Raw genomic sequence first — 24,205 nt, 5'->3', positions numbered from 1 at the left:
TCATAATAATTATCTCTCATATTATTTTTATTAATTTATCTATTATTTTTTAAATTTTAAATTATTTTAAAATTTTAATTATTATTAAAACATTAAAACAAAATATATGATAATAATTTAACTTTGATAATATAATAATATTTTATAAATTTTATTAATAATATAATTTAATATATATAAATAAATAAATAACATGAGTGTCCAGCCACAATTATGTTGACACGATAACAAAATTTAGTCGGAATAATACGAAACACGAATTTAAACACGAGTTAGTATGACACGAATAAACTCGTGGACACGAATAACACGACACGAAAGAATCCGTGAATCATAATAGTTTGAGTGAGTCAAGACACGATACGACACACATAAGATTTAGACACGACACGATTGAGAGTCTAACACGACTTGCCCGAGTCGAATACGAACGTTTATGTAAGATGCTCATCTCTACTCTAATTCAATGGACTCTTCTTTCTCCTTCTCTCTCAACCATAATGGTGTATAAAAAAATATAAATAAATAAATAAAAATAAAAAGATGTGGAGAAGGAGTACATACATGAAGAAAAAGACAATAAAGTAAAAACAGCCTAGTAGTTCTCTTTTTTACTGATGAAAAAAATAATAATATTTGTGCATAGAAAACGATATATTATTATATACTAAAATAAAAGTAAATAAAGATTCTGCTCCCCATAGATTGCGACAAATCAAATACATCTCCTTCTTCCTTTACAAGTTACAACTTCTTTAACCTTATAAATATTCCATTATATCTAATTAATTGTTTTATATGATTAAATCTTATTAGTTTTAATCTTCTTTGATACGATTCTTCTTGTAACCACAATTATTTTGTTTTTTACTAGTGTTTTTAACTAATAACTGGTAATTAAAATAAATAGTTTTTAGAAAATAAAATTTATATATTTAATTTTCATTAAAAATTATCATAAATTGTAATTTGAGTCATGCAAATTTACTAATCAAAATTAAAATATTATTATTTCAAATTAAAGCTTAGTCGATTTTAATCAAGTTTTTGAGAACTGGAATTTTTTTTAGAACTGTTTGTGACTTGTAAATTAGTAATTAATTAAGTTTCAAAATTAAAAGTTCTTATAAATAAAAGCAATAATTTACTTAATTATAATTGTTTATTTTAAAAGATTATTAATTATATATTATTATTTGTATAAACAAGTAAGTATAAAAATATTTTAAATAAATAAATGAGACTAAAAAAAGTTAATATTTGAATTCATTTATTTGAATAAATAATAACTTATTTTTAAAATTTATAAATATATATAAATTAATTTTATTTATGTAAAATCGTATATAAATTTAAAATCAAACTAATTTTAAACTCGTAAAATTACATAATTTTAAAATTATATAAGTTTAAAATTATTAAAGTTTAACTAATTTGAAATTTTAATTAAATCTAATTATTTAACCTTTTTTAGAATAATAACAATTTTAAGAGTTAATTACTTAATTTAATATTTTAAATGATAAATTAAGTTTAATGGAGAGTGTGATAAAATATTTGTATTCTTGCATTGTTATTATTTGTGAAAAGGTAATCATATAAAATAAGGACAACTAGTTAATTAAAAAAATTAATATTAATAATTATTTTTACAGAGAAAGTATTAATTTGATGTTAATTTTTAATATTAAAAAACATATATATAAATATTAATTCATCACTTTCAATAACAAAATGAATTATATATATATATATATATATATATATATATATATATATATATATATATATATATATATATATATATATATATATATATATATATATATATTAGTGTGGACATTCAAAATTCAATGATCTTTCGGGGCTTATTTGAAAATATTTACTATTATAAGATAACTTAATTATATATATTTATTCAAAAATCAAACTTATTTTCAATTATTACATCAATATGGAAATGTGTTGTGCACAGTGCATAACCAATTGACATTTAAATTGTTAGGAATGTGATAATGATATCACAAAGTATCAAGTGCTCAAATGTTACATTTTACAATTAACCTAAAGTAATTATTTAAGAAAAACTTCCCAAATTAAATTTGTTATTCCTTGTGTCAGTTTAAGGATCCAAATAAATTTTGACATTTTTTTTTAATGAAACCCTCTACTACTAGCACAAAACAGAACCACAACCTAATCAGTTGAACTAAAAAGTTCCTCTAAATGAAAAATATTTTGCATAGTAAATTTAATTAACCAATTTAATTTAAGGTGAATGAATCTAATATAAACTAATTAATTTAATAGATAAGAATTTTTAATGTAAAAAGCTATAAGATGACCAATACGATGAATTGATAAAAAGTGATGAAGGTGGAAATAGAATGATGATCTAAAACAATTAAAATGAAAGTGGGCTATTTTCATGAAACCATATTTGTTCTTGTCAAAAGAACAAAACAAATTGGTCCTACCAAATAGTGGAGTATGAAACAAACAGAACTGGATAAATTATGTTGTTGTTGCAACGAAGAGTTGTCAACTTTCTCTCATTTAAACCAACCTAAAGTGATTTTGACAAAGGCTTGTTTGATTTTGAGGTTTATAAGATTTTTATGTGTTAATTTTTAAAAAAATATTATCTAATAGAAAAGAATAGGTTATTTTATAGGTAATTTACATAAAATTTTGATTGAGGCGGTGATATATTATATATACATATTTGAGCTATATTCTCGATTATTTTTTAGTGGACTATCTAGTTAAAATCGTTGAATTTTCAATTATCGTAGTTGTTTGATGTGTATCATTCATAATATGATGATATTTTCTGATATTCGTTTTGAAAATTTGGAAATTTTTCGTTCTTCTTAAAAAAAATTTAAACTCGATAATATGTTTAGTAATCTATTTTTTTTTAATTTCATGTTTTGTCGTTATGTTTAAACTATTTTATTATTTTTAATATATATGAACCATTTAAAAAAATTTATTAAGTTATTTAAATTTTGTTTAAAATAAATTATTAAAAATATATATTAAAAATTTTAATTTAATATTTTAATTAAAGATTGAAATATTTTGATGATTAAAATGATATTGGTTAATAGAATATGAATATAATAAATTTTATATTTTTAAAACTCTAAAGTACCCTATATCTAATATAAATTTCCCCTTATAAAAAAAAATATATAAATTCAAAATGAAATATAAAATCAACGTGACACAAAAAGACATCTCTTGAAACTACACATCACACTCTTCTCTTCCTGTGACAACAAAAATTATTAACTTGTTCGAAAAATGTATTTTTACTGCTGATCGTTGTCAAATAATATGTTTTCGTTTTCTTTTTTAAATAGTTATTTGTATAAGAAAAAAAGTAAATATTATATATATATATATATATTAACTTTTGTTAATATAAAATAAAATATTCGATGTATAGAGTATTTTTGATATTTAAATTATTAAAATAATTGATTACATAATTGATAAGATTATTGAGTTTTGAGATAAAATTTAAATATATTTTAATAACCAAATATCAAACAAGCTTTAAATATTCAAAGTTTTTAATTAAGTAAATATCTTTGATATTAATTTTTTTTAAATCAAATAAATAAATAAAATATCATTTAAGTTTAAGAATAGTCAATTTTGGATTTTAATAAGTAAAGATTAATTTATTTAAGTTATAACACTTAAGAATTTTATCATACTTATAATATTTAAATTTTTTAATTAAATAAATATCTTGAATATTAATTTAAAACAAAAAAAAAATCAAAAAAAAAATATAAATATATAAAATAACATTTTTTTTACAAAATATGTAGAATTTCGTTATTTATATGTTTATTATTGTGTTTAATTAATTAGATTAGTTTTATTTTATTAATTATATTAGATTTTATTTGGCTTAAATTAGATGATGTGATTTTGTAATTATATTAGTTAGTTAGGATTATTAGCTTAGTGTGATGAAAAATTATCGCCCTAAGAATGAAAATAAAATAATAACAATTGTAGCGAAATGCAGAACAATAACATAAAAATAAGAAAGAACAAAATAACGACACAAGAATCTGACACAAGAATCTTACTAAAGTTCGGACTAACAATGTCATGCGTCCTGCTTTCGGAGAATCGATTCAATAAAATTATAATAAGGATTACAAATTCTAACTCTTTCTATTTGTTCTAAGTTTTAGTCTCACACTCTCTTCTCGTTTACAATATATATATATATAGTCTTTTATAATTCATAATTATGGTAAAGATCGTATGATATTTTTGACATCTCCACCATGTATGATATCATGACGATTTAATTGACATTTTCATAATAATACGATTTGATTAACATCTTTATCATTATGTGATTTCATGTCTTTTTGAATCCAACAAATAATCGTACATATCTTCCTTCCCCTTTTTGTACCTAACATTGAGGCACACCAAATTGGGCCCAATTTCACAAATTCTCTACTTTGTCTCTATGTCTATTGTCAAACGAATGAGCCTCAATACCAATAACACCCTAGAATCGATCCTCATAATTCTCCGATTACGTTCAAACCTTTGTGACATGGTCAAGTCGCAACATTTCCTAAACTTGATTCCCGTCACCACCTTCGTGGCCATATGTACGAGATTCTCATCTATGTGAACCTTCTCCATAACTACCGCTCAACTCGCTATGATATCTTGAATGTAGTGAAGTTGAATGTCAATATGCTTTGTGCGCCTGTGAAACATCGAGTTCTTGGACAAGTGTAAGGCGCTTTGGTTATCGCAAAACCGCTTAACTTTATTGTGCTTCACCCTAAATTTACCCACGAGATCCTTCAACCAAAGTGCCTCATTGATACCCTCCGTCACAGCGATATACTCGGCCTCCGTTGTTGAAAGAGAAACTATGCATTGTAATTGTGCCTTCCAAATAGGGAAAACACATATCCCGTTATGGACCTTCTCTTGTCCAAGTCACCTGCAAAATCAACATCAACATATCCTTTCAACTTATCATCACCTACATCCGCCTATTTAAAACAAAGACCGACATTTAAGGATCTCCCAATATAACTGAGAACCCACTTAATTTGACTTAATTAATAAGCAAAACTCTAACTCTCTTATATTTGTTCATTTTTCTTAAACAATACAAGTTCATCATCTATATGATATTTTTATAAGTTGAATCCTTCTCTTTTTAACTAATCATTTGTGTTCATAATTGCCTTCACTATTTTAAGACTTAAATTGATCTTAAAATGATCTACTATCCTTTTTATCTAAACTAAAAACAAACTCACTAGTAACGTTGAACATCATATTACAAAATATCTTTGAAAATAATTGAAAGAATTGGGTACGTACCTAGTTTCACTCATTTTCACCACTCAATTGATTGAAAGTTTGGTTGGATATTTTTTTAATATTATCGGCAATGTAGAGATGACATATATTAAATAATATTAGAGTATAGCAGAAACAAGAGATGAATATCCTTCCTGCCTCCTCTGTCATTAACTTTTCTTGCCCATACATATAAATCAACACATTTTTGTTATTTTAATTATCCCAACATTGAAATATGAGTATTTATTCATTTTCCTTATTTGAAAAGTAATAATCTTTTAATTAATACAGTTTATAATTTTAAGGGGTATAAATGTATAATCTACCTTTATTTAGTCTAAAAAGTTAACATATTTCTATCTTAGTTAAATCTTAATATCTTGAAAATATCAAAGTGAAGAAGAGTGAGTTAGGTCTCTATCTTTGTTGGGTTTGGAGCCATCAATAAATATCGATTTTCACGGATTTGGTCTCCATCTCCATTAAAGCTTACCCCAACTCTCATTCACTCCAGTCATCTCTCACTCTCTCTTTCTTTCAATATTCTCTAGTTAAGTTCTGACACAACCCTATGGATCTTAGTAAAATGATACCAGAAATATTCTCAAAACTTGAACAAAAATGGCTTGATCACCATTGCCATGTCAAGAAAACCCGTATTCTCACCATTGACGGCGGCGAAACCACCGGCTCTGTTTCAGGCAGTTCCTTAATTTATCTCGAAGATCAGATTCAATCCATAACCTCCGATCCCAACATCCGAATCATCGATTTCTTTGATATTATCGCCGGCACAGGAATCGGCGGTTTATATGCAACATTACTCGCCGCCGACGATGGAACAGGTCGCCCTCTTTTCACCGCTAAAGAAGCTGTTAATTTTGTTAAAGAAAAGCAATCAGATCTCTACCGTGTCAAAACATCAAACCCATTTCGCCGTCGCCGTAGATTTTCAGGAAAAAGTATGACAAAATTACTCGCCGGCGTTTTAACAACAAAAAACGGCGAATTAATGACTCTCAAGAACACATGTAAACCCATCTTAATCCCTTGTTTCGATCTCAACAGTTCTGCCCCGTTCGTTTTCTCCCGAGCCGACGCATCTCAGTCCCGAAGCTACGATTTCCATCTCTGGAAAGTAATTCGCGCCACGTTAGCAGCTCCGTCATTGTTCAACCCGTTTCCTTTAACATCCGTTGACGGAAAAACATCATGCCTCGCCGTCGACGGTGGCATTGTCATGAACAATCCGACATCCGCCGCCGTTACTCACGTACTCCATAATAAATGCGATTTTCCGTCTGTTAACGGCTTTGACGATCTCCTTGTCCTTTCTCTAGGCAACGGCTCTTCCATTCGTAACAACCATGTCAACCACAGCCGCCGTTGCTTGACGTCGGCGATCGTAAACATCGCCGTTGACGGTGTTTCTGAAACCGTTGATCAAATGATCGCCAATTCATTCTGCTTCAACCGGCCGGATTACGTTAGAATTCAGGTAAACCGGATCTTATATATTATAAACAATTAAAATTTAATTACAATTCTAAAAAAATCAGAAAATTGTAGGCTTATGAAGAAAAAAGAATTCACGGAGATGTGTTAACGGAGAAAGGGGTAGAAACGTTGCCGTTTGGCGGGAAGAAGTTACTAACGGAGACAAACGGAGAACGGATTGGAACCTTTGTGCAGCGGCTTACGGACAGCCTTCCGCCAAGTCCATGCAAGGAAAAGGCTGTTACTGTTAATGCTGTTATTAACTGTCGTTAGATCTTAACTTGAGGATAGGAGTGAGTTGTATTGACTTTATCTAATTGAATATTTTATTTATGGTATTTTATATTTTGTGACTATTTAATTTTAAATATGTGCTAGATTGAAATTATAGATAAGGTGGTGCATCTAATTCAAAGACATGTATTTTATAACCTTAAAACTTATAAAATGATCATTGTGATTGAGATAGTTGTTAATTAGGTAAGAATGGAAAATGAAATATCAAATTTAAGTAATTAAATAAACAACCTAATATATGTTTTTGCACTCACATTGTATATAATTGGAGGAAATCATGGAATAATTAAAATCATAACTTAAAAATGGAACATTTTGGTTTTTTTTTTTCTAGAAATATTGTTAGGATTGTATCTCAAAAACACTACTTTGATAACATTTTAACTAAATAAAATGGGCTAAATTGTTATTTGAGATTGAAACTTGGATACTAGTTTTAGTAGATGAGGTTCAAACTTTTAATTATTTTATATGAAGCTCAAATTATTAAAATTTAGTCATTTGAGATTTTTTTCAAATGGAAAAAATGTCGTTATCTTATTTTAACATATTATTTTATTTTTTTAATTAATTTGTTGTGTTTTTAAATGAAATGTTATTTACAAATTTTTTGAACGTATTTTTATTTTAATAATATTGAGTATTGTTTTTAAAATTTACTCATTATAATTTGTCGTAATTAGTTTTAGGGTTTAGGGGTGTAAATTGAAAAAAATATTTGAGAAAAATTGAATATAGATTGATTTTGTATTTATTTTTCAAAAAACTTCATAAATATATAATTTGATGTGTAGTCTACTAATTTGAACATATTTGTGTTTTAAATTAAATATATTTCTTAAAATATTAAAATTCAAAATTGTTGAATATAATTTGAATGTAAAAATGTGAGAATAAATAAAAAAAAATTGTTATTTTGTTTCTACAAATATAATAAATTAATTAAGAAAAAAATAATATACTAAAATAAGATAAGCGGGCGTTCATCATTAGTGAAAAAATTTAATAAAATCTATCCAAAGTCAAACCCAAAATAAAATTATTTAAATAATAAATTAAATTCCCGATAATGAGTAAATATCAAATACAATTTTGATTAAAAAAATATAAATATAAAACTCACTATAATAACTTGAGGGTCAACATTTTCTTATAAAAATAGACTAATTATTCTATAAAATTAATATATATATATATATATATTAGATTGAATTAAATAATTATTTATAGAGAAAATATATATGGACAAAAAGAGAGCATTCATAATAACTTACCTGAAATCTTTATGATTATGAATAAATAAAATAAATCAATTAAAATTGGCTTAATTTGGAAATTAAAGTTTTCCTATTCCAAAATTGTCAACTCTCCTCTTGTAAATTGTCATCCACTTGTTTCGGTTGGTGCGTTTGGTCAGATAAAGTCTGTGGACTCCAATCCAATGGACTCTCCTTCCTCTTTCTCTCTCAACCTCCATGATGGCCTATAAAAAATAAAAAAATAAAAATAAAAAATAAAAAATAAAAAATAAAATAAAAAGATGTGGAGAAGGAGTACATACATGAAGAAAAAGACAATGGAAGTAAAAACAGCCTAGTAGTTGCCTTTTTTTACTTATGAAAAAAATAATAATATTTGTGCATAGAAAACAATATATTATTATATACTAAAATAAAAGTAAATAAAGATTATGCTCCCCTGTAGATTGCGCCAAATCAAATACATCTCCTTCTTCCTTTACAAGTTACAACATCTTTAACCATATAAATATTCCACTATATCTAATTAATTGTTTTATATGATTAAATCTTAGTAGTTTTAATCTTCTTTGATACGATTCTTCTTGTAACCACAATTATTTTGTTTTTTACTGGTGTTTTTAACTTATAACTAACTTGTAATTAAAATAAATAGTTTTTAGAAAGTAAAATTTATATATTTAATTTTCATTAAAAATGTTTCATAGTCATGCAAATTTACTAATCAAAATTGAAATATTATTTCAAATTAAATCTTGGTCGATTTTAATCACGTTTGTCAAAACTGGAAATTTATTTAGAACTGTTTGTGACTTGTAAATTAGTAGTTAATTAAGTTTCAAAATTAAAAGTGTATAAAATTGTTGTTTATTTGTAAACATGTAAAATTAGTAATTTAGTTTATTTTAAAAGATTATTAACTAGATATTATTATTATTTGTATATACAAGTAAGTATACAAATATTTTAAATAAATAAATGAGATTAAAAAATTAATATTTTAGTTCATTTAAAATTTATAAATATAAATTAACTTTATTTATGTAAAATCGTAAATAAATTTAAAATCAAACTAATTTTAAGCTAGTAAAATTATGAAAGTTTAACTAATTTAAAATTTTAATTAAATCTAATCATTTAACCTTTTTTAGAATAATAAAAAATTTAAGAGTTAATTACTTAATTTAATAATTTAAATGATAAATTAAGTTTAATCAAGAGTGTGATAAAATATTTGTAAATCTTGCATTGTTATTATTTGTGAAAAAGAAATCATATAAAATAAAGACAACTAGTTAATTAAAAAAAAATAATTTTAATAATTATTGTTATGGAGAAAATATATTTTCAAAGTGAATATTAATTTAATGTTAACTTTTTATATTAATATATATATATATATATATATATATATTCATATATATATATATATTCATCACTTTCAATAACAAAATGAATTATATATATTAGTGTGGACATTCAAATTCAAATGATATTTTTTGGGCTTATTTGAAAATATTTAAGATAATTTAATTATATATATATTTATCTAAAATCAAACTTATTTTCAATTATTAGATCAATATGGAAATGTGTTGTGCACAGTGCATAACCAATGTCAATTAAATGGTTAGGAATGTAATAATGATATCACAAAGTATCAATGATTTTATGTTTTGGTTATGGGGGATAAAACACTGTTTTTATTTCAAAATTAAAATATTATATTAATAATTTAATTAATAATTTAATTTATTTAAATATCAAAACTATACTCTAATTTTATCCTCTCTTTCTAAGTCACCATTTTTTCACCTAAACCAAATTCTCTAAATTCAAAAGACAAATTAGTCTTTAAATTTTAAAAATTAATTTTTTTTTATTCTTTTTATCAAATAATAATTTTTAAAAAGAACTCAGATAAAACTTAAAAAAACACTTTCCTCAAACAAACTCACTTCCTCAAATATTACATTTTACCATTAACCTATGTAAAAAAATAAATAAATAAATCATATAGCTAACCGTTTTCAGCCTAGAGTAATTATTTAAGACAAGCTTCCCAAATTAAAATTTTGATTCCATGTGTCAGTACAAAGATCTAAATAAATTTTCACATTTACTTGTTTTTTTTTTTTTACTGAAACCCTCTACTAATAGCACAAAACAGAACCGCAACATAATCAGTTGAACTAATAATCAGTTGAACTAAGAAGTTCCTCTAAATGAAAAATATTTTGCATAGTAAATGTAATTAACCAATTTAATTTAAGGATTTATGGTAAGAATAGAAAATAAACTAATTAATTTAATAGATATGAATTTTTAATGTAAAAAGATATAAGATGGTCACTATGATGAATTGATAAAAGTGATGAAGGTGGAAATTGAATGATGATCTAAAGCAATTAAAAAGAAAGTGTGCTATTTTCATGAAACCATTTGTTCTTGTCAAAAGAACAAAACAAACTGGTCCTACCAAGTAGTGGAGTATGAAACAAACAAAACACAGATAAATTAGTTTGGTTGCAATGAAGAGTCGTCAACTTTCTCTCACTTAAACCAACCTAAACTGATTTGACAAGGGCTTGTTTGATTTTGAGGTTTATAAGATTTTTATGTGTTTATTTAAAAAAAAAATTGTCTAATAAAAAAAAAATTGGTTATTTTATGGATAGTTGCCACGAAGTTTTATTGAGGCGATTGATATCGAGTATACATATTTTTTTGTTATAATCCCGATTATTTTCTAGTGGAAATATCTAGTTGAAATCGTCGAATCTTCAATGATCGTAGTTGTTTGATGTGTATCATTAATAATGTTATTATTATTACGTTTTCTGATATTTGTTCTGAAAAATCGAAAAGTTATTCGTTTTTTTTAAGGATTTATGAACTCGATAAGATGTTTAGTAATCCAACTTAATTTTTTTTCATGTCATGTTTTTTTGTTTAGTAATCCCTATTAGATGTTTTTTTTAACTATTGTTATTATTTTTAATATATATGAATCATTTAAAAAAATTGTTAGGTTATTTAAATTTTGTTTAAAATAAATTATTAAAAATATATATTAAAATTTAAATTTAATAAAAATAAAATAATAAAATTTTGATATTTTAGCTAAAAAATTAAATGTTTTGATGATTAAAATGATATTAGTTAAAAGGATATGAATATAATAAATTTATATTTGTAAAACTCTAAAGTACCCTATATCAAATATAAATTTCTCCTTATAAAAAAAATATATAAATTCAAAATGAAATAGAAAATCAACGTGACACAAAAAGACATCTCTTGAAACTACACATCACACTATTCTCCTCCTGTGACAACACAAATTATACTTGTTTGAAAAATGTGTTTTTACTGCTGATTGTTCAGTTTTTATGTCAAGTTATATGTTTTATTTTTATTTTTTAAATAGTTATTTGTATAAGAAAGAAAAAACTAATTTACTGTAAATGACCAAATACCATCAAAGATAAAAAAAAAAAAAAAAAAAAGTAATATATTGACTCTAAAACAACCACGTACGTAGTAGCTATAGTTGGTAAATATAATAAAATAAATATTATATATATATATATATATATATTAACTTTTATTAATATAAAATAAAATATTCCAAGTATATAGTAATTTTGATATTAAAATTATTAAAATAATTGATTAAATAATTGATATAATTATTGAGTTTTGAGATAAAACTTGAATATATTTTAATAGCTAAATATATAAAACAAGAAATATTCAAAGTTTTTAATTAAATAAATATCTTGAATATTAATTTTAAAAAAATCAAATAAATATATAAAATGACATTTAAGTTTAAGAATAGTCAATTTTGGATTTTAATAAGTTAAAAGATGAATTTATTTAAGTTATATCACTTGGAAATTTTATCATACTTATAATATTCAATTTTTTTAATTAAATAAATATCTTGGATATTAATTTAAAACAAAAAAATAAAATATATAAAATAAAAATTTTTTAACAAAAATATGTAGAATTTCGTTATTTATATGTTTATTATTGTGTTTAATTAATTAGATTAATTTTATTTTATTAATTAGATTAGATTTTAAAAATAAGAAAGAACAAAATAACGACATAAGAATCTTACTCAAGTTCGGAACAACAATGTCATGCGTCATACTTTTGGAGAATTGATTTAATAGAATTATAACAATTACAAACTATAACTATTTCTATTTGTTAAAGGTTTTAATCTCACAACCTCTTCTCGTTTACAATATATATACATATATAGTCTTTTATAATTCATAATTATGGTAAATATCGTATGATATTTTTGACATCTCCACCATGTATGATATCATGGTGATTTAATTGACATTTTCATAATAATACGATTTGATTGACATCTTCATCATTATGTGATTTCATGTCTTATTGAATACAACAAATAATCGCACATATCTTCCTTCCCCCTTTTCTACCTAATACTGAGGCACACCAAATTGGGCCTCAAAACCTTATGTTCAATTTCACAAATTCTCCACCTTGTCTCTATGTCTATTGTCAAACGAATGAGCCTCATTACCAAGAATACCCTAGAACTGATCCTCATACTTCTCCGATTACGTTCAAACCTTTGTGACATGGTCAAGTCGCAACATTTCCTAAACTTGAATCTTGTCACCACCTTCGTGGCCATATGTACAAGATTCTCATCTATGTGAACCTTCTCCATAACTACCACTCAACTCGCTATAATATTTTGAATGAGTGAAGTTGAATGTCGATGTGCTTTGTGCGCTCGTGAAACATCGAGTTCTTGGTCAAGTGTATGGCGCTTTGGTTATCGCAAAATCACTCAACTTTATCGTGCTTCACCCCAAATTCACCCACGAGACCCTTCAACCAAAGTGCCTCCTTGACACCCTCCGTCACAACAATATACTTGGCCTTCGTTGTTGAAAGGGAAACTATGCATTGTAATTGTGCCTTCCAACTTACCATCCAAATAGGGTAAACACATATTCCGTTATGGACCTTCTCTTGTCCAAGTCACCTGCAAAATCAACATCAACATATCCTCTCAACTTATCATCACCTACACTCGCCCGTTTAAAACAAAAACCGACATTTAAGGATCCCCAAATGTAACTAAGAACCCACTTTGTCCCCTCCCAATGCTTTTCCCTGGGTTCGCCATAAGCGACTAACAAGACTAACCACATGAGCAAAATCGGGTCGCAACATACAATGACATACATTAAGCTCCCAATAGTATTCACATATGGGGTGTTTGTCATTCTCACTTTTTTCTCCTCGATATTCGGTGATATCTTTGAGAACTTGAATGAGTAACTAATGGTGTTTGAACTACCTTAGCGTTAGAAATCCCGGACTTGGCGACCACTTTTTGGAGGTAGTTGCTTTGAGACACTAGCATGGAGTCTTTCTTTCGACCCCGCTCAATCACCATCCCCAAAACATTCTTTGTCGGTCTCATATCCTTCATCTCGAACTCACTCCCTAACAAACTCTTGACCTTGCGAACCTCTTTCTTGTTTCCCGATGCGATCAACATATCATCTACGTATAACAATAGGAAGATCCCGCAACCATCAACCCACTTGACATGCACCCAAATTTCAAAATTTCTCCTCACGAAATCGTACGAACTATTAACTCATCAAATCGCAAATATCATTGTCTTGAGGATTGTTTCAAACCATAAAGCGAGCGTTTAAGGAGACATACTTTTCTTTCATCACCAGTTTGACAAACCCCTCAGGTTGCGTCATGAAGATCTTCTCCTCAGAATTCCCATGAAGAAATGTCGTCTTTACATCCATTTGATCGAGCTCCAAGTTAAACTAATTCACTAGAGTGAGCAACACACAAATGAACGTGTGCTTCATTACCGGGGAGTAGATCTCGTTAAATTAGACCCTTCACATTGTGTGAAGCCCTTAACTACAAATATTGCCTTAAACATTGGCTTGTTACTACCCTACACACCTTCTTTTCACTTGAACACCCACCTTGAACAACCACCCGTTGATTCTTGAGTTTATCCACCAATTCCCACGTCTCGTTTTTGTCAAGCGATGTCATCTCCTTTACCATAGCACACTTCCATTCGGTTCTCTCTTTGATCTCTATCACTTCTCTAAACGATCTCAGATCTGAATCTTGTACTTCGTCTGTCACAATGAATGCAAAGGCCACCAAATCGAAGTAATCAAATCTCTCCGGAGCTCGGGTTGTCCTATGGTCTTTATCTCGCGCTAACTAGTAAGAGATAAGGTTCTCTTCCAGATCTGTACCTTCCTCCTCTACTTGGTCATCTGTTTCATCATCTTCACTAGCCTCCTCCGTGTCTACCGATTCTTTATTAATCCTTCTTAGAAACTCCATAATGTCGGTCATCACTTTAGCGACTTTGCCATCTTTGACTGACTGTGTTGCTCCATAATATGACTCGGTTTCCCTAAAGGCCCCGTCACGACTAATGATGCACTTGGTCGTCTCCCTATCCTTGTAAAATAGTTTCCAACCCTTTACTCTCTTAGGTTATCCAACAAACATATATGTCTTCGCTCTCGAATCTTTCCATCCTGTTGGTGCATGTAAGCCACACACTCAAATACCTTCAAGTTATCGAGTTTTGGAGGAGCGTCATTCCATTCTTCTTCCGGTATCTTGCATTCCAATATCGTCGATGGAGAACGATTGATAAGATAAGTCACAGTGTTAACTGCCTCACCCCAAAATCGCTTCGGTAGACCAACCTCAAACAACATACACCGGACACGCTTAAATAACGTTTTGTTCATTCGCTCCGCTAAGCCATTATGTTGCGGTGTCTGTCAGACGATTTTGTGACGAACCATCCATTCTTACTTGATAAACTAATTGAACTCCTCGCATAAGTACTCCAAACCATTATCAGTTTAAAGCTTTTTAACCTTCTTCCCGATTTGAGTCTTTACCATCTTTTTCCACTCCTTAAACTTAACAAATTCATCATCCCTGTGCTTTAAGATATATACTCAAACCTTGCGCGAATAATCATTAATAAAGGTGATAAAGTACTGACTTCCAAGTTACAGTCCTCGTCGCCTCCTACAAGTTTGAGTGAACATAATTGAGCGTCTCCCGAGTCACCTCAACCGCCCACCCAAACTTCACCCTCGTATCTTTACCATATATGTAGTTCTCATAAAACATCAAATCATCAAGTTTTTCCTTGCTAAAATAGCATCTCTTTCTCAACTCCTTCAAAATCGTCTCACTCGTGGGCGATACATCTTAAGGCTCTATCATTACCGTCATATCACCAACCAAGGTACTGCCTTGAAAGATGTAAAGACTCTTCTCTCACACACCTTCCATTACCACTAGTGACATCTTTGTGACCCTCAATATGTTCTTCTCACTCTTCCATACAAAACCAAGTTGGTTTAGTGAGCCGAGAGAGATTAAATTCCTCCGAAGGTCTATGACGTGTTGTACGTCTGTCAATACCCTTTTGATTCCATCATGCATCTTCAAATGCACTATGATGATCCCCATCACCCTTCAAGACTTGTTGTTACCTAACAAAATCTCGCACACTAAAGTCTTCTCATAGGTCTCGAACCAACTCTCGTTAAGTATCATAGGGAATGAACACCCAAAATCCATAATCCAACGCTTGTCAAACTAATTAGTGGAGACAACGAGAACATCTGCACTTTTGTACCCATTCTCGACCTTTTGAAAACCTGCAGCTTCTCCTCTTTTCTTCCCATTGTTACTCAAATCTAGACAATCTCACTTAAAGTGCTCCTCCTTGTCACAAGCACTTGGTAGATTTATTCTTGAGAGACTTCGAATGACTATTCTTCTTGTTTTTATTGTCTCTCCTCTTGGTTTTTCCTCGAACCAAGAGTCCATTTCCACTAACATTGCTCTCTTAATTTTTTTCTTTTGGTCCTTCGATCTCAACGCACTCATCACATCATCAAGGGTAAGCTCCTTCATCCCATGCTCGAGTATGTCTATAAACGTCTCAAACGACTTCGGTAAAGAATTCAAAAGCATCAACGCCTTATCCTTGTCCTTGTATTTCTACCCAGCATTTTCCAAATCAAGGAGAATCTTGACACAATCGTCGAGATGCGTCTGCAAGTTCCTCCATCAACCATTTTAAACTTGAAGATCTCTACTTGATGTCGATCCGAGACGACAATTTATTTGTCATATACAAAGACTCCAACTAAAGCCACACATATGTTGTCATCGTGACACTACCAACCTCTCGCGACACCTTATCACTATGACTAAGAATCAAGTTTTTATAGGCCCTTTCCAAGGCATCCATCTTTTACTCTGCATCTATCGAGGTAGGTAATTGTGATCCCCCCCTTAAGTGCTTTAGTAACTCCCATATTTCCTAATAGTGCTCTCATCTTCATCTTCCATAACTCAAAGTCATTCATCCCATCGAGCTTCTCGATATTAACCCTAGAAATCGACCCATCTCAAATCTTCAAAATAATTGACCGAATAAAGAAAACTCACCAAAAAATCGAACTACAACCGCCTTAGCCCAATTTAGCTCTGATACAAGTTTGTGGTGAAAAACTATCACCATAAGAATGAAAGCGTAATAATAGCAACCTTAGTGGAATGTAAGACAATAGCGTAAAAGTAATAAAAAACGAAATAACGACACAATAATCTTATCCAGGTTCAGACCATAATGTTATACGTCCTACTTTCAGAGAATCGATTCAATAGAGTTATAATAGGGATTACACACTCTAATTCTCTCTGTTTGTTCTAGATTTTTAGTCTCACACTCTCTTCTCGTTTACAATGTATATATAGGCTTTTAGAATTCATAATTAAGGTAAAAATCATGTGATATCTTTGACATCTCCACCATGATATGATATCGTGGTGATTTAGTTAACATTTTCATAATAATACGATTTGATTGACATCTTCACCATTATGTGATTTCATGTCTTTTTGAATCCAAAAAATAATCGCGCAAATCTTCCTTCCCTTTTTGTACCTAACATTGAGGCACACCAAATTGGACCTCAAAACTCTAGGCACAATTCAACAATTAACAATAATTTTATTATTTGCTTAACATTAAAAATAATACAAATTACTCCTTTAGAATAGGAATAATTATAATAGTTTTCCCCTTTTTATTTTTGTTTAACAAACTATTTTGTAGGCGAAATGGAAAACGTGGAGACTTAAATATTTGCAGGATCACCAAGAAGATCCACCAAAAGATCCATTCAAGATGGGTCAAGTTTTCGAAATGGGTGGACACTTCCAAGAGTCAAAGTCAAGGAATGAATTCAATTGACGGATCAAATCGATGACCCAACCCATGAACTGACCCAGGACTCAAGATCCAACCTAAAAGAATATGGTGGAAGCTTCTAGGGACCTCTAACCGTGAGCAAGGAGGAAGAGAAAAAAGACTAGTCATTTTTTAATTTTAAATTCAAATGACAAATCATCAAAGCTAAGGGATTCATTAAACACATTGGCTGAAATTGATATTTTGTGACATGTCAATTGGAGATTTCTCCCTTTAAACTTTTATAATTATTCTTTATGATTTGTGGGTAGTTTTAGATGGCCTTATACCTTAGGATTTCCCTAGAATCCCCTATATATAACACAACCTATTCCTCGTTAGAAAACAACTCTTGAACACACCTTGATTTTTCGACTTTCACGCCCCTAGGCTGCAAGATTCTTTTCACTATCCTTACGCTCCTAGACTGCCCTTGTCATTCCCTCCACAACAAACACCAACTTGTTTGAAGTTGTGTCTAAAGATTTGCTTAGGAGCTTTGTTTGCAGACCCTTAAGGTCAAGAAAGCAATTTCGTGTAAGCTCTCTTGACCCTTTTTTTAATTTGTTTGTCTTGGTCTTTAATCTAATGCATGTCTTTGCCTTGCTTTTCATTTACATGTTTCCATGCTTATTTAATTTTGCTTTAATTTATTATTTAAACATGTAAAATATGGAATGTATATAAATCTATAGCATGTAAATGATGTAAAAAAATAAATTAAAAAACAAAATGAAAAGAAGGATCTCTTGATCCAAAACAATTTTAAAACTCAAAATCGGTCTTTGAAATGACCATTTAACGGTGTCGGTCAAAGACTTCCAGGTCATGTTTGAATTTGGATTCTACTTGGCTAAAAGTAATTAATAAATGCGTTGAACGTTTGAGCTCAGAATAATTAAAATTTAATATTGAATTAGAGATATCTGACCGAAAATTATTCTTAAAAGTCTTAAAATTAATTAAGAACAAGAAAAAGCATTTTGTTTATGCTTTGATCTTAGTTTTTTTTATGATGTTAGTCTTTTAGAATTTTCTTTGATGATAGTTTTTATATATGTGTTATTAACTATTCTACCATTTTATGTTGAATTTGAGGCCAATCTTGGCCACCATGTAGTTAATAATTAGGGCTTATGTTAGAAACTTGGAAGGTAAGTAACTATATGTTGCAGCGGCTCTTAGGACCGAGAAAATGGACCAACAGGTGAGTAGAAGCAGCACCGATCGAGAAAACACACCCACAAGCGAGAAGGAGTGCCAACCGACTAAGGATTCCTTGTGCGCGTTGAAGTTGATGCCTTCCCAACGCTTGCTTCGTATTTTTACTGTTAGTTGAGCATCCGACTAAGGAAACTAGTCAGACTCTGCATCAGGCTAGGTTTGTCGATACATCAGACCGAGAAAACAGACCCCAGGCTCACCGCTGATTTCCACCTAACTGAGGAAGACCATTTTCTCCATTACTGACGCATATGCTCGAAGAAATGCGCCCGTTTGTTGTAGGTTAGTCACCCGACCGAGAAACTTAAACCCTAACTAAGTTTCTCATCACTTCTGACTGAGGGAGAGGCCTGCTTGATAGTTGTTGTTGCTGGTTTCCATTCGACCGAGCGATGGAACACCTTGGATAGTTTTGTAGCGCATTCGACTGATAGATCCCCCATTGGGCTTGTTTTCTTCACCCGATAGCCAGCTTTGGTTGCTAGCTCGATTCTTCTTACTATTACGACCGCGGAGTTGAAGATGATGTTAATCCTGCACCCGATGGAGAGTCGTTGCACTTTAAACTAACGAAATGAATTTGTTGCGTGCCTAGAATTGAGGAGAAAAACTCATTGCACGTTAAGACTAAATGGGAGCTTTGTTGCACACTAGGACCGAAGAAAAGAGTTGTTGCAGGCTAGGACTGAGAATTAAAGCCCATTGCACACTAGGACCGACATAATGGATCTGTTGCACACGAGGACCAAGAGAAGGGGATGATGCATGCTAAGACCGATGATTGAAGCTCGTTGCACACTACGACCAATAGAATGGACCCGTTGCACCCTAGGACCAAGAAAAGGAGTTGTTGCATGCTAGAATCGAAGGAATGAAGCCCATTGTACGCTAGGCCCGACAGAATGGACCCGTTGCATTCTAGGACCAAGGGAAAGCGCTAGTTTTCAGTGTCTGACCGAGTTTAGCTCGGTTTCGACCGATGACATATTTTTTTACCATGGAGGCTAACCACTGTCCCTTTACATTATATTTTTATATATTTCAACATTGCTCTAGACTTAGGTTTATTTTGGGGTTTTAATATAGTTTGTGGCTTCCTTGATCCTATATTAGAATAAAAATAAAAAATCTAAAACGTAAAGCGTAAGAAATTTGAAAAATCGACCAAAATTAACTAGTAGAGACCTTCGGGTGCTATGGGACATAACTGTTTAAGAAACCATTTCCCACACATAACCAAACGCTAAACTCACTATGAATCTGTAAGAACTAACTATGAATCTCTAAATATGGTGTGCATACGCCTAATTTGTTTTCCTAATTTTAAAAATTTGTTGACGACTCTCTAGTCGTGAGGTTAATTAAAATCGAAAAATCTAAAGAATGCCTATGATGTACTCCACATTAACAACCCAATCTCTCCTAGATTATATGTGTAGGTAGAATATGGAGTCGTCTAAAAGCCTCAATTTCTAAATTTTAATTTTTCGATCACTCTAAAATTAATTCTCCTAACATTTCTTTTCAAAATTTGCACATAAGCGATCTGGAGTTAAAAAAAACATTTCGTCGCGACGTTAAAAATTGCTCACAAATGCAAGATAACAAGTTCTTCTCATGGATCCAAAACCAATTTTAAATTGTGCTTATGCTATGCTGCTTAGCATTAAAAGACAAAGAAAAGTGCATACTTTAATAATGAACAAACAAATAATTTTGTAATATTTATGAAGGAGAATTTTGATCAGCCAAAAAGTCATAATAATACTTGAAATAATAGAGGAATATGAGTTAATAACAAGGCAAGAAACAACACCAACAAAGGAACAACAAACATGTTTGGTACACATTGTAGGATGAAAGGACATAATCAAGAAAGATGTTTCAAAATTATAGGTTATCTAGAGTGGTGAAATTGAAATCAAGATCAGAAGATCAAAAACTCGACAAATGAAGCAACTATTATAGTGAATAACTTATTTTCTTAGTGTGAAGATCAACCAGAATCATCATTAAATCAGAACTCTAAATTTAGTAACACTAAAATTGGTGATGTTGTGAAATATGTCATAAAATGGCTGCAAATACAGAAAATATAAACACAAGTATTATGAAGGTATATCTTATAATCCAATTTTTTTCTAGAGTTTGTAGTATAAACAAGCATGGATCCGTGCATATAAACAAAATATTATTTATATATAAATATATTAAATAAAAAATAGTTAATTTTTTTATTTTTTAGAAAGAATTAGTAAAAAAACTAATATTCATTTGACTTTAGAAAATGATATTGATCATTTTTTTGACCACCCAAAATAAATTCAAAATTTATTAATCTTGTGATTTCACTTCAAACACTTCTCAATTAGTCTCATATTACTCATTATTTCACTTAAACATTTATTAATTAACCTCATATTACTCATTATTTCACTTCGAGCATTTTGTAAAGACATTTTACCATCGCTCATTACTAATATTCGAGTTCATTAATATGTTAGTTAATTTATAATTTTTTATTATAAAATATCTTATTATTTTATAAAAAAATAATAGTTATAATATGGTAAAACAAAAATATAGTTAATTTTTTTTCATTTAAAAAAAACTAATATTCATTAAAATAAACTTCGACTTATTTGTGATCTCACTTTAAAGTTGTAAACAATCTCTAATTACCTCTCATTAGAGTTCACTTCGAACATTTTGTATCGGTCATATCCTTACTTTTGGTCTTCCCCAATCGACTTCTCGTATATTAATCTTGTGACTAACAATAACTCTCTCATTCGAACCATAATTTCTTCATCCCTCAAATTCTGACTCACATATACTATTATATCTTATCTTTTAAAGATAATATTGATAATGGTTAGATAAAAATATAGTTCGATTTTTAATTTAAAAACAACTAATATTCTACCAAAATAAATTTCTAATTTATTAATATTGTGACATTGTTTTAAACATTCTTTAATTGATCTATCATTAGGTTTCACTTCGAGCATTTTGTACCGATCTTACCCTTACTTTTGGCATTCCCAATCAATATCACGTATTACTAATCTCGTGACTAACACTAAATAAAATATATTTTAAATTTTCATTTAAAAACAACTAATATTCCACCAAAATAAACTTTGACTTACTAATATTTGACCTCACTTTAAGCATTCTGTAATTAATCTCTCATTATAGACATCCATTCAAAGAATTTATAAGATCTTACCCTTACTTTTGACCTTCCCCGTCACCGCAAATTCACACACGACTCACATATGCTATATTACCCTTACTTTTGACCTTCCTCATCAACCACAAATTAACATACACATTTACGTAAGGACTCACATATGTCACATCAAGTATGCATCCACTTTCAATAAGAACCATCATTCTCCCTTTCCTCAAATTTGTAATTCACACCCTTATGAACCATAACTTACATTTTAATATTTATAAATTTACATCAATTGAGACTCAAACTCTGATCACAAATATGAAATATGAACACTTTAACCACTAGACCACTTGTGATTGTTGAATTTAATTTAAAATGTTATATATGTATAAATATTTAATCATTGTTAATTAATAATAGATAAAACATATAATGAATAAAAGAAAACTTAATTAATTATATAAATAATAAATATGCAGTGAAGGTATAAAAATAATTTTTAATAAATTATTTGAAATTTTGAATTAAAGATTAAAGTAAATATATTTTTAAATTCATGGAGTATATAAAGTTTGAGAAATGCATTATTAAAATATCTTACACCCACATATATATATAATTATTATGCTTTTTGGTCACCCACATATAATAACCCTAGTCTTAAGTATAAAATGTTAACACTTAAACCGCTAGACCACTTATAATTGTTGAAATAATTTTATAATTTTGTGTATATATATATATATATATATATATATATATATATATATATATATATATATATATATATATATATATATATATTTTGTAAGTTAAAATTTGAATATACTGATACAAAAAATATATAATAAAAATAATTATATCTCTTATCCTAATATTAAATAAAAATATTTGTGTTAATAATGATATATATATATATATATATAATAAAATTAATTAAATTTATTAACCTAATTTTATTTATTAAGTATAAGACACGTTGAGTACATATTTTAAAATTATTGTAATTTTTTTGTTGTTGAATTTATTTTGTTTTTTATGTTTCTTATGTGCATCCTAACATTTCAAACATTCAATACATATATAATTTTTTATTTTATTTTTAACCGTTTAAAGTTTATGGACGGGTCAACCCACAATCCGACTCAAATATTCATTTACTCTCATATATATATCAAAATTAACCACAACTCTCGACTCAACAAATTCAAATTAAGCATTATTATATTTATATTGTATTGTTATGAATGTCGCACGTTCACTAAATTTTGTGTAGAATTTAAAATATAAAGTCTTATTAGCTTAGTTGGTCAAACGGTTAGACTTGTTTTGTTAGGTTGCACGTTTAAAACATACATATAATATTTTTAATTTTATTTTTAACCGTTTCAAATTTATGGGTGAGTCAACCCATGATCCGACCCAAATATTCATTAATTCTCACATATATATCCAAATTAACAACAACTCTCCACCCGACAAATTCAAATTAAGCATTATTATTATTATATATATTATATTGTTATAAATGTCGCGCGTTCATCAAATTTTGTCTAGAATTTAAAATATAAAATCTTATTTTCTAAGTTGGTTAAAAGGTTATACTTATTTATTAGGTTGCACGTTTGAAACATACATATAGCAATTCATAATTTTATTTTTAACTGTTTTAAGTTTATGGATGAGTCAACCCACGATCTAACATACATATTCATTACTCTCACATATATATCCAAATTAATCACTACTCTCGACCAAACAAATTCAAATTAAGCACTATTATATATATAGATTATATTGTTATGGATGTTGCGCATTCATCAAATTTTGTGTAGAATTTAAAATATAAAGTCTTATTAGCTTAGTTGGTTAAACGGTTGTATTTATTTTTTTAGGTTGCAAGTTCAAAACATACATATAACATTTTTAATTTTATTTTAACCGTTTCAAATTTATGGGCGGGTCAACCCACGATCCGACCCAAGTATCCATTTACTCTCACATATATATCCAAATTAACCA

At 28.7% G+C, this 24,205-nt stretch overlaps 1 protein-coding gene across 1 annotated transcript; it reads left to right on the top strand.

The window, feature by feature from the left end:
- Positions 1-5,941: 5,941 nt before the first annotated feature.
- Positions 5,942-7,221, top strand: LOC124940525 (probable inactive patatin-like protein 9). The gene is made up of 2 exons (XM_047481051.1): positions 5,942-6,868; positions 6,940-7,221. The coding sequence occupies exons 1-2, from the start codon at positions 5,942-5,944 to the stop codon at positions 7,138-7,140; spliced, it is 1,128 nt and encodes a 375-aa protein (XP_047337007.1). The 3' UTR covers positions 7,141-7,221.
- Positions 7,222-24,205: the final 16,984 nt, after the last annotated feature.

This window comes from Impatiens glandulifera, chromosome 5 (genome assembly GCF_907164915.1).
Source record: "Impatiens glandulifera chromosome 5, dImpGla2.1, whole genome shotgun sequence".
Lineage (NCBI taxonomy): Eukaryota > Viridiplantae > Streptophyta > Magnoliopsida > Ericales > Balsaminaceae > Impatiens > Impatiens glandulifera.
The sequence above is the reverse complement of the archived record's forward strand: the minus strand, read 5'-3'. Positions and strand labels throughout refer to the sequence as shown.

Bases quoted from the DNA above. Each gene is read 5' to 3' on its own strand.
- LOC124940525 (XM_047481051.1), top strand. From the start codon at position 5,942: ATGGATCTTAGTAAAATGATACCAGAAATATTCTCAAAACTTGAACAA. The intron at 6,869-6,939 runs GTAAACCGGATC...AGAAAATTGTAG, and splicing joins CGGATTACGTTAGAATTCAG to GCTTATGAAGAAAAAAGAAT.